Below are 12,396 nucleotides of genomic sequence, written 5' to 3'. Positions count from 1 at the left end.
ACCACTATCATTTCTGAGCTAATCAAGCAATGCCATTCTAATATCTCCCTTACCTGGTTGGTGAAACTCCTTTACTTTTATTTTTTTTTATTTTATATGTATGAGTGTTTTGCCTGCATGCCTGTAAATGCATCCATGTCATACAATGCCTGATGAGGTCAAAAGAGGGCATCAGATTCCCCTGGAACTGCAGGTACAGAGTGTTAGTCACCATGTGGGTGCTGGGAATCAAACCTGGTCCTCTGCAAGAACAGCCAGGGCTCTTAACTGTTGAGCCATCTCTTCAGCCCCTAGAGGAAGACTTTTGTGAAATAAGATGCTCACTACCATAAAGACTCATATGAAGATGTGACCAAATGTTTCAGGATCCATTCCTGAGAGCAGGTTTGGATATGGGCAGAATTAGGTACTAGAAAAAAGATGGGCAAATGGATGAAAAGGGCACTGGATAAAGTCCCCGAATTTCCTGAAAAGGGGCTCCATTTTCACAGTGGCACTACTGAGTGGACAGGTGGTAAGCTGGAGTCCTTGTCTGTTCTGACTGTTCTGGCCTCCATACCAAAGCAGGCCTTTCTAGATTGGGGGGAAGTAGTCATTCTTTTCCTCACCAGGCTCCCCAAAATCTACACAATGATATCCAGTCTAGGAGAAGATAAAGAACAGCAGGAACACATGACTTGGGACCCCACTGCCCATCACTGGATTAAGGCTGCTCTTACTCTTTATCAGAGAAGCTTCTTTCTAGAGTGGGTGGTGGCTAATGCAGACTCACAGCTGGTCAAAGTATGGAGAATAAGTGACTGTGGAATGTGGAGTGCTCAGTCCTAAATGAAACACCTATATCACCCTCTGGAGGCTCAGGGAACATCTTGGAAGAGGAAGTGGAAAGAATTTAGAGCCAGAGGCTGGGGAATACTGTGAAATGATGTGTTCAGAACATGACACAGCTATTACACTCATGGACTGATGGACCCAAGTCCCCCCAAATGATGGACCCAAGTCCCTCCAAAATTATGGATTTAAACTAAAATCCCCCAGGCCTGAGAAAAACTGTACAAGGAAGTAAAAATGAAAAAGAATTCTAAAGAACAAGCTGAGCTGACCTTTTTCATGCTCCTTGCCCAAGCTGGAAATCATCCCAGAAATTCCCCCTACCTCTGCTTGGCACATAGCTGCCGCTTTTCTGCTTGGCACATAGCCGCCGCTTGTCTTTAAAAGAAACCTGTGAACTGGGCTCTGGACTTCTGTCCTCCGAGTGAGGTGGGAGTCCATTTTGCAAAACGCCAATAAATCCTCATGCTTGTTGCATCTCCTGATTTGAGGACTGAGTTATTGGGGTGCGACCTCCCATGAACGTTGGGTACCCCAGTCTGGGGGTCCAACAGGACTCACTGCCACTGTGGTTACCTGCATGACACCTTCCCAAGGCCTGGCACCATTTCATCATGCATGGGAGAGGGGTTCATAAAGCCTCAACCATCACTGAGGGACTATGGGCCATTAATGGGTACCCAGGGAGGGGTATCACTTTCTTCAGTGGTAGGTTGTCCACATTTCCCTACTCAAGCACATGCAAGCAGCCACAAATAAACTCAGTGGGTCAAAAATTAAAAATCCAAGTAAGAGGGGGCTTGCTGCGAAGAAGGGTTTCAGTGGGAGAGAGAGGGGATAATATAGAAGGTTAAAACTCAGTAATATACATGTATGAGATTGTCAAACACTTTTTAAATTTTTTAAAATTAATTTGTGTGTGTGTGTGTGCATGTGCATGTGTGTGTGTGGTGTGTGAGTGTTTTGCCTGAATGTGTGTAAATGCATGTATGCAGTACCCTCAGAGGCAAGAAGAGAGTGTCGGATCCCCTGGAACTAGAGTTATCATGTGGGTGCTGGGAAATGAACCCAGGTCCTCTGCAAGAACAGCAAGCACTCTTAACCACTGAGCCATTTCTACAGTCCCAAATATTTAAAAAAAAAAAAAAAGAATAGAGAAGGCCAGTAGAGAATAATCATGGTATTCAGAAGAAATGGCAAAGAAGGCCCAAGGCTCCCTGCAAAAGGTATTGGCTGCTCTGAGGAAAGTCAGTAAGTAGAAGGCACTCCACAGCTGGAGCAGTGGCTGGACTGGCAGCTCAATCTCCATGACTGTGGCTCCCCGAAAGCTGCAAGGTAGGAGCATCCAGCTCATACCCTGAGGTCAGTTTTGAAGGACAGCACCTGTAAACCTGCTGAAGGGAGGCAGGCATTGGCAGGGGATTACCTTAGTGTGAGGAAGGCAAGATGCTCTTCCGTCCCAGGCTCCTGAGATTTCCTGGCTCTGCCATATTGGGACTGAGCCAGATAATTGGCAGGATCCTGAGGGTCAGTCTTTCCTGCACTGGGCTGACAGTTTGGTGGGGACTTAGAGGCCCTCTGACATTAATTCACCCCTCTAGGACAAATCCTGCCAATCCTCACCCTGGACCATCTCAATTTAGGCATGGATGTGACTGCAAGGAGAACTAGTTCCAGAAACAAAGAGCACAGAGTAAGCTGGGAAAGTGGCCAGAAGTACAGACTGTGGCCAGAGGTTATCAAGGGGGCAGAAAGACAACATGCTAATGCCTCCTGGGCCCAGAAAGGGCCTGGTGAGAGCAATATCAGATCAGAGCAATAGCTTCATACCAGTTTCTTCTGCAGCAGGGTCTGGGTCATGCAGCCCAGCTTCGCCAGTAGATTCACTGACTTCAGTAGGACCTCCACTCTGGGAGCCATCGGCAGCTACACCCTCCAGTCCTTTACCCTCCTCCTCAGGAGGGAGCTGGGCATCCACTCCAACTTCCAACACTCGGATGGTCTCATGGCCTGACATCACGATGACCTGCAAGCAGAGGACAGGGGACAGTGGCAGAGGAGCCAGAGCTCTGGGTCTGACTAGGAGAGGTACGGAATATTCAAGATGCAGAATTTCTATCCAAAGAACTGGGCACTGAGAATGCCAGGCCAGGCTACTGTCCCCAACTCTAGGCAATGAGCTGCCAGAAGAAAGCAGGCCCTGGAAGCAGAGAAGGGCCTGACACAAGCTGGGAAAAGTCCCACAAAGCCAAGCTACTAGAAGATGCTTTATTTGCTCCTCTTCTTGGACTTAGTTCAGTGAGTAGGACATGGTCCTTCACAACAAGTTTGTAAGAACACCCTCTGAGCTGCTGGGATATTAGTACTTATCCACAGCTTAGGACTGAGAAACAAAAAAATCTATCTTCACTTCTCTGGAAACCATCTGAGAGTTTCCCAAAGATAAATGTGTGGGAAGTGAATTTCCATAATGCTAATAACTTAAAAAATTATTTATTTATTTTTCTTTTACAGGTATGAATGTGTACCACATTCCTGCCTACTATCATCAGAGGCCAGAAGATGATGTTAGATCTCCTGGAACTGGAACTACAGATGGTTATGAGCTGACATGTGGGTGCTGGGAAACAAATCTGGGTCCTCTGCAAGAGCAGCCAGTGCTTTAACCACTGAGCAATCTCTCAAGGCCCTATTTTTCATTGTTGTTGCTGTTGTTGTTGTTGTTGTTGTTGTTTATGTGTAATCTGTGCTTATGAGTGTAGGTATATGTATGCCAGTGTTTGTAGTTCAGAGGACAACTTTCAGGAGTTAGTGCTCTCTTTCCACCTTGCTGAGGCAGGGTCTCTCTTATTTCTGCTAGGCTGTGTTCTCCAGGGTAGCTGGCCCTTGAGTTTCTGGGACAGTCTCCCATTTCCACCTCTCATCTCACTGTAGGAGTGTTGGATTACAGGGGTGCACCACATCCAGCTTTTTTTATGTGGGTGCTGAGGATCTAACTCGGGTTACCAGTCTTGAGCTGCAAACACTTTTTACCCACTGAGCCATCGCTCCAGCTCCTGAGTAACTTTTAACACTCAGGAAGTCAAAATTTCCCTGCAAATTAACTTCCTGAAAGAAGGGTCAGGAATCATTAAAATGCAGGTTCTCCTGGCCCACCCTACCCCACTTCAAGTATCCAGTGAACTTTATTTATACTGTGGGCATTCTCAGGTGGAAAGGGAACCCTCCATGTGCCCCTGAGCCAATGCTCTGCACTAGGCTGTTTAACTTCAGCACTGAAATGCTGTCATACAGACCCTTCAAGAATCACAAATAGTAGCCCAGTGTGATGACACGTCTTTTACCCAGCACTTGGAGGCAAAGGCAGGCAGATCTCTGTGAGTTTAAGGTCAGCCTGGTATAGATCGTTAAGTTCCAGGCCAACCAGGGCTATATAGTGAGACCCTGTCTCAAATAAAAACCAGGAGCTGGAGAGATGGCTCAGCAATTAAGTGCACTGACTGCTCTTTTGAGGACAGGGCCAGGGTTTGATTCTCAGCACCCACATGGAGGCTTAACTCCAGTTCTAGGGGAATCCAATGCCCTGTTCTGACCTCCGTGGCATTCCATGACACAGTGCACTCACATACATGCAGGCAATACACTCATACTAATAAGTAATATATTAAGAAAAAAAAAAGAGGCAGGCAAATCTCTGTGAGTTTGAGGCCAGCCTGGTCTACATAGCAAGTTCCAATCCAGCTGGGGCTACAGGGAGACCCTGTCTCAAAAAGACAAACAACGACAACAAAACAACAAATCAAATAAAAACCAAAAGGAATAAACAGATATTTCAGGAAAAACTAGAAAATATATAGAAGAAAAACTAATTCACGCATTTAAACCTTTCTGCATACAGACTGACTTACAGGTATTTATGTATTTTGTTGTTGTTGTTCATTTTGAGGTTTTTTTTGTTTGTTTTTTTTTTGTTGGTCTTTTTGAGACCGTGTCTTCCTGTAGCCACAGCCAGCCAGGATTCAGTATGGAAACCAGGCTGTCCTCAAGTTCATAGAGATCCTGCCTCTGCCTCCCAAGCTCTGGGATTAAAGGCATGTGCCACCATATCTGGCCTATTTTTGTTTTTTTGAGACAAGGTCTCCCTGTAGCTCCAGCTGGCCTGGAACTCACTATGAAGACCAGGCTGTCCTCCAACTCACAGAGGTATGCTAGCCTCTGCCTCCCAAATGCTAGGATTAAAGTTATGCACCAACACGCCCAGCTTTGTGTATTTTAAATTTAACTTCAAAGTCACAGCTTAAATCCCTACACTCGGCCTCTGAGAAATCCTAGCTGGACATTCCCTCTGGACAGGTAGGATGACCATGAACTTTAGTAAGAGACTGATAATGAGAAGCTCCATTGTGTCTTCCTTCCTTGCCCACCCCACCCACAGTACATCACCCTTGCCACCCTGACCTCTCACCCCAAAAGATACCTGCTCATTGACAGTCAGAGATGAGTCAGATCCGGCTCCAGGATCCATGGTCACCTTAGGGTGGGGTGGGTGCCAGCCCACACCTAGTGCATCCTGTATAAGATGGAATTAGAAAAGCAAAAGTTGGTGTGACACAAAAAGATATTTCCAGCCCATTTGGAAAGTCGGAAATAGAATGTTAGGAGGATTAAGAGGCTAGCTCTTAAGAATAGGCAGGTACAAATGAAGCAAGATTCTAAGAACTTTAAAGAGTCTCGCCTGAGCATACCAGAATCCACACCCAGAAGGAACCAGGAACATCTGCGCTTAGAGTGGCAGGGGGAAAGGGAAGGCCAGGCATCTATCCCTGGGAGTCCTCCAGTCCAGTGGAAGATAAGCACACCCAGTAGAACCCAAGGTGAATCTAATGGAACTTGTAACCTTAGACAAAGGTGAGAGTATTCTGGATATCAGGGTGCTTCTCTGGGGAGAAACCTGGGTAGGCTTCCTAGAAGAGACAGAAATTAACCTTGTACTCTCAAACTCAGGAGCAGTTTCTACAAACGCAGCATCTGATTCAGGGGTAAGTTCCACAGAGGCAGCTCTCTGGTGATTCTGCAGCAGTGGCCCAAGGACCACAATGGCCTTCACATAGGAGTGGGCATGCCCAATGGTGCAATGACCTGCCACATGGAGGAAGCTAGAGAAGGTGAACTGTGTGAGGACAGGCTGTCAGGGTGGAGCTACCAACCCGAGTCATAAAAAATAAAGGAGCAAGCAGGCTAGACACTTGTGAAGGAGAGAGGGCAACTGACATTTAGTTTCGGTACCTGCTGTGGGCTGTTTTATGTAGCACTAACTGATATGTTATTTACCCTGATGCTGGAGAACTGGATTGGGGGTGTTATCACCATGTCACAATTGCAGAAAGTAAACCAGAACACTGTTCTGTATTACTTACCTTCCCCTTTCTTTTCTTCTTTCTCCTGTCAGGTATTTTTGTCTTGTTTTAGTACACTGGAAACCCAGAGCCTTGCACACGCTAGTCAAGTACTCTAGCACTGAACTGTATCCCCAGCCCTCTACACTCCTTTAAATGAGGTAAAATTCTGCTAAGGTCTGAATGTTTGAATCCCCTCCCAGTTCATATGTTGAAATCCTAATCCCCAAGATGACAAAATTAATATGTGAGGGGTCCCTGGGAGGTGAAGTGATCAGGAAGGCAGAGCCTTATGAGTAGAATTGTGGTATTTATTTACTTATTTATTTATTTCTGTGTGTGTGTGTATGTGTGTGTGTGTGTGTGTGTGTGTGTGTGTGTGTGTGCAGACATGAGTGCAGGTGCCCTCAGAGGTCAGAGGCATCAGATTCCCCAGGAGCTAGAGTAGCAGACCGTTGTGAGCTGCCTGACATGGATGCTGGGAATTGAACCCAGGTCGTCTGCAAGAGCAATAAATGCTTAACCTCTCCAGCCCCAAATTAATCTTTTATAAGAGAATTTTGTCCCTTCCAGGATGTGAGGATGCAGCAAGAAGAACCTTGTCTATGAGGAAGCAGACGCTTACCAGACACATACCTTGATCTTGGACCTTCTCAGTCTCCAGTGTTATGAGAATGGAACTTCTGTTGTTTACAAGCTACCCAATTTATGGTATTTTGTTATAGCAGCCCCCCAAAAATACAAATTCTTATGACATAGGATTTACCAGTTTAACCATTTTATTTTTTAAAAAATATTTTATTATTTTTATGTGTAGGAGTGTTTTACTTGAATGTACGTAAAGTGCACTCATATCATGCAATGCCCCAGGAGGTGAGAAGAGGGCATCAAATCCCCCTGGAACTGGAGTTATGGATGGTTTTTAGCACCGTGTGGGTGCTGGGAATCAAACTTGGGTCCTCTAGCAAGAGCAGCCAGCACTCTTAACCACTAAGTCATCTCTCCAGCCCTTATTATTCGTTTCTATTTTTGTGGTGCTGGGGATCAAACTCAAGGCCTGGTACATACTAGGCAAGTGCTCTATCACTGAGCCATGTTTCCAGCCCCCACTTAATAATTTTAAAGTGTGCATGTCAGTAAAATGTCATACAATTCATTATGTTGTGTAACTATCAGCAGTTCTAGTTCAAGAACATTTCCATGGACCTAAAAGGAAATTTCATGTCCATTAGTAGACACTCCCCTGGCATTGCCCCTTCTAGCTGCTGGTAAGCATTTATCTGCTTTCTCTATGGATTTGCCTATTTTGGACATTTCATACATATCGAATTATACAATATGTGGCTTTGTTTTACTTGTGTTTTTAGGGTTCATCCATGTGGTAGAATGTATCAGAACTTGTCTTTGGCATAGCTGACTAATACTGTTTTGTTGTGTTTGGGTCCAGGGTCTCATTATATAGCTCTGACTGGCCTAGAACTTACTATGTAGACAAAGCTGGACTTGCACTCACAGAAATTCACCTGCCTCTGCCTCTTGAGTGTTGGGATTAAAGGTGTGAGCCACCACAACCCTTTTATTTTTTGAGCTAGGGTCTCACATAGCCCAGGCTGGCCTCCAACTCAATGTGTAGTTTAGGATGACCTTAAACTCCTAATCCTCCTGCCTCTACCTCCCAAGTGCTGGGATTATAAGCGTGTGCCACTATCCTCACCCCTCTTTTGTTTGTTGAGATAGGGTCTTGTCATGAGGCCCAGGCTGGCCTGATGCTCATGTGCCTGCCTCCCAAGTGCAGAGCTCATGTGTATGTGCCACGACACCTGGCTTGGCTAAATATCTAGTTACATAGAGGTACTACATTTTTGTGTGTATTTTGTCTGAATGTATGTGTGGGTGCACCACTTATGTGCTATACCTGCAGAGGCCAGAATAGGGAATCAGATCTCCTAGTACTGGAGTTACTGACAGTTGTTAGCTGCTACATGAGTGCTGGGAACTGAACCCAGCTGGGTCTTCCACAAGAGCAGCCAGTGCTCTTACCTGCTGAGCCATCCATCCTTCCAGCACCACATGTACTACATTCTGTTTATTCATTCTCTGCTGAAAGATATTTGGGTTGTTTCTGCCTTTGGCTATTGTGAATATGTGGATGAATATTTGTGCACAGTTCGTTCAGACACCTGTTTTCCACTCCTTGGGGTGTATATCTAGAAGGGGAATTCTGGGGCTTTAGTATCTTCACGCCTTGGTCATTAGAACCTAAGCTTCCCTTTCTTCTCTTCTCTTCTTTCTCCATCATTCCTGGAATTGGGGCCGAGGGAAGAGCAAGCAATTCAAAATACCTCATCTTTTGAGAGGAGGATAAACAAGTTTCCCCTTTTTAGGTAGGGCAGGGTATGCAGGTAGGGCAGAGGAATTTTCCAGAAGAGCTGGTAAGTATCTGCCAACCTCACTGGGGTTTTAGTTTCATTCTTGGGTGATGGCCTTCCCCTAGATTTAGTACACGAAGTCTCCCAGGAGTCTTTCAGAGAACTTCCACATCTATGTAGGAATTGAGATGAACAAGTTGCAAGTTGTTAATTTAGAAGCCACTTAGCAAGTCAGTTGAAAATTCAAGTAAGAGGGGTCACAAACCTGAAAGCATGCTGTACAAGGTGAATGTGGGTCCATTATAGCTTTATGGATACATCTTCTAGAGGGAAGAATTTCAGTTCAAATAAAGCCCTCCAGAGGCTGACAGCAGTGCCAGTCACTGAAGCATGTCCTCAAGAAGGGCCAAAAGCTCACCCCCAGTCTTGTGGTCTTCATGTCCTTGCTGCCAGGCATGGCCGGCCATTCACAAGGAGTGAACAGAAACAAAGGTTGTGACTGTTATCAGCTGAACAGAATGGTTCCCTTACCAAGTGGTTTCACCAAGTCAGACAATTTCCAAACGTAAGTTTTAATCTGAGACCACAACTGGGAACTGAGACTGTCCAAATGCCTATAGATTGCTCCTATTCTCTCACTCATGTTAAAACCAAATTTCCCCTGAAATCCCAGCACTTGGGAAGTGGAGGCAGGAGGATCAAGAATTCAAGGCCAGCCTCAGTTACATAGAGTTTGAGGCCAGCCAGGGCTATCATGAGATCCTGTCTCAAAACCAAAACTTCATACCCCCAATTTCCAGTCCCAAAGTGCTCCATGATGTCCAGCACGCAGCCTTTCCCATCCTAGCAAAGGCAGCTTCAGCCTTCCACGGGTTCCAGGCCCTGTCCTGGTCCTGGTTGGCTTTTTTCTCTTCTGGCTCATTTTCCATAGAGCAAATGGGCTCTATGTGACAACAAGCCAAAGTCCTCTCCCCTCTTACCACTACCACCCAGTCCCCGTGGCTTTCATGTGCCCTCTTCTGCATACAAGTATTATCTGCCCTGAGCCAGGCTCCAGGCACCTTCAAGTTATCATGGCCTGGTGTATGTTGTCCATGTCCTCCTGCTTCTTTTCATTCCTGGGCCCAGGGCCCAGGTTCTCCCATCCTACTTGCTGAAGAACAATAACCACTGACAGTTTATGGGACCTAGGCCTTTCACACATACTACTGGGGTTAAGAGCATACTCAGAGCAGGGCTTGGTGGCTCAGACCTGTGGTCCTCAGACCTAAGGAGGCTGAGCAGGATGATTGATCATTGAGTTCAAAGCTAGCCCAGGCTACATAAGCAAGACCCTATGTAGCTCAAAAATAACTAAGTAGGGGCTGGAGAGATGGTCCGTGGTTAAAAATGCTTGCTGAGCAATTATGAAGACCAGAGTTTGGATGCCAGGCAACAAGTTAGGTATCCCACAAATGCCTGTAACTCCAGAGGGATCTGATGCCCTCTCCTGGTCTCTGAGCCTGCACTACACATGCAGACACACACACACACACACACACACACACACACACACACACACACACACACCCCATTTTAAGGACTGGAGAGATGACTCAGCAGAAGAGCACTGGTTGCTCTTGCAGAGGACCTAGGTTTGGTTCCCAACACCCATGGCAGCTAACAACCATCCTAACTCCAGTTCCAGGGGATTCAATGCCCTCTTCTGACCTCTGCAGGCACTGCATTACACAAGTTCACTTACATATATGCAAGCAATACACTCATACACATAAAATAATAAAAATAAGCCAGGCGTGGTGGCACATGCCTTTAATCCCAGCACTCAGGAGGCAGAGGCAGGCAGATCTCTGTGAGTTGAAGGCCAGCCTGGTCTACATAGTGAGTTCCAGGTCAGCTGGGGCTACAGGAAGACCCTGTCTTAAAAAGACCAAAAATAATAAAATAATAATAATAATAATGTTTTTTTAAAAAAAAGATAAGATGAAATTATACATTCACTATTATCTTGGCCGTGAAACTGCTGTGTGGTCCTGGGCAGCTTAGTTAATCTCTCTGAACCTAATTTCCTTATCTTTAAACTGGTTAAAGGGCAGGGGATGTAGCTCAGTGGTAGAATACTTGACTGGCCTGGTACTGGCTATGTAGACCAAGCTGGCCTTGAGCTTGTAGTGATCTTCCTGATTCAGCTGGGATTCAGGCATGAGGCACTCCATCAGCTCAGTAGTAAGCAACTATTTCCCTTTGGCCAACCTACCATTTGTGGTCTTACACATATATAGTTAAAAGTAAAAGCTAGTTTTACAAGGACTCACTTAGATGGTATTTCTTCTGTCCCTATTCCCTTGTGTTACAATATGAGTCATCCCAGGAAGGGCGAAGGATGCTCATGAAATAGGAAGAATAAAAAGAAGCACTGGGCTGGAAAGATGGCTCAGTGTGTAAAAACACTTGCCGCTAAACCTGATGATCTGAGTTTGAGCCCAGAAACCCAAATGGTAGAAGAGAATGAACAAATAGGTTGTCATTTGACCTCCACATGTATGCTGTGATGTGTGTGTGTGTGAGTATGTGTGTAAAACACACACACACAATAAATAGATATATATTTTTTAAATAAACATGTTCTGGGGCTGGAGAGGTGGCTCAGGGGTTAAGAGCACTTGCTGTTCTTCCAGAGGACCTGAGTTCAATTCCCAGCACCCACATGGCTCTGTCGCACCCTCTTCTGGCCTTCGCAGGCACTATATACATACCAGTATACATATAAACAAACAAAATACTTGTACAAATAAAAATAAATAAATCATTAAAAAGAAATAAATAAGGCTGGGTGTAGCGGCACAAGCCTTTGATCTCAGCACTTGGGAGACAGAGGCTGGCAGATCTGTGTGACTGAGGCCAGCTTGGTCCATATATTAAGTTCTAGGCCAGCTGAAGCTACAGGAATCCCTTCCTGTCTCAAACCGTCCTTAACTCCAGTTCCAGGGCAATCCGAAGCCCTCTTCTGACCTCCATGGCATTGCAAGACACAGGTGCACTCGGCAGGTGACTCTGTGAGTTCAAGGTCAGCCTGGTCTACATAGTGAGTTCCAGGCCAGTTGAGGCTACAGGGCATTCTTAAAAAAAACCTAGAAAAATAAATAAATAAATAAATAAATAAAAATAAATAAACGAATGAAGGAAAGAAGGAAGGAAAGATGAATGTTTCTATTACACTGTAAGCTCCCAGAGAGCAAGGGTCATATGAGCTGATTATCACCACACCCCTAAGCCTAGCATAATATCTGGGGGACAACAGAGAGTTCTGAGTATGAGTGGAACACAACATTTAAGATATTAGGTTACAGCCAGACATGGTGGTATACTCACAAAGTGGAAGTAGGAAGATGAGGAATTCAAGGCTAGCATGGGCTAGGTGAGATCTTGCTTCAAAAACTCAAAAAGCCAAATAGACATTAAGTGTTAACAGACACAGCACTCAGCCTCCTCACATTTCTTATCTTCTTTAAAATACTATGCTAAGCCAGGTGTAATGGCACATACCTGTAATCCTAGCACTTTGGAGGCAGAGGAAGGAGGATTGCTATAAGTCCGGAGTAGTCTACACAGTAAATTCCAGGCTAGCCAAGGCTACAGCGCTACATAGTTAGACCTTGTCAAAAAAAAAGAGGGAGAAAGAGAGAAGAGAGAGAGAGAGAGAGAGAGAGAGAGAGAGAGAGAGAGAGAGAGAGACAACATAACCCTCTCTAAATCTACATAAAACATCCACCGACCTCTCTCTCTTGGCCACTCTCTCC

General features: G+C 45.4%; 1 protein-coding gene across 9 annotated transcripts in view; it reads right to left on the bottom strand.

Annotated features, from left to right (window-relative positions):
• Nucleotides 1-12,396, bottom strand: part of Pou6f1 (POU class 6 homeobox 1) — a 32,817-nt gene that overhangs the window by 16,647 nt on the left and 3,774 nt on the right. For 3 of the 9 annotated variants that reach the window (XR_003850599.1, XM_029566869.1, XM_029566870.1), the window contains exons 2-4: nt 5,729-5,970; nt 5,309-5,401; nt 2,662-2,857 (exon numbers count right to left, since the gene is read on the bottom strand). Coding sequence is in view for 8 of the 9 variants with exons in the window: in XM_029566869.1 (XP_029422729.1) it covers nt 2,662-2,857; nt 5,309-5,401; nt 5,729-5,970 (531 nt within the window). In the remaining variant the exon portion in view is untranslated. The other 6 variants (XM_029566876.1, XM_029566873.1, XM_029566874.1 and 3 more) reach the window with 6 other exon arrangements.

This window comes from Nannospalax galili, unplaced genomic scaffold (assembly GCF_000622305.1).
Source record: "Nannospalax galili isolate Female #2095 unplaced genomic scaffold, S.galili_v1.0 scaffold979, whole genome shotgun sequence".
Classification (NCBI taxonomy): Eukaryota; Metazoa; Chordata; class Mammalia; order Rodentia; family Spalacidae; genus Nannospalax; species Nannospalax galili.
Note: the sequence above shows the minus strand (reverse complement) of the source record. Positions and strands in the feature narration are given on the sequence as shown.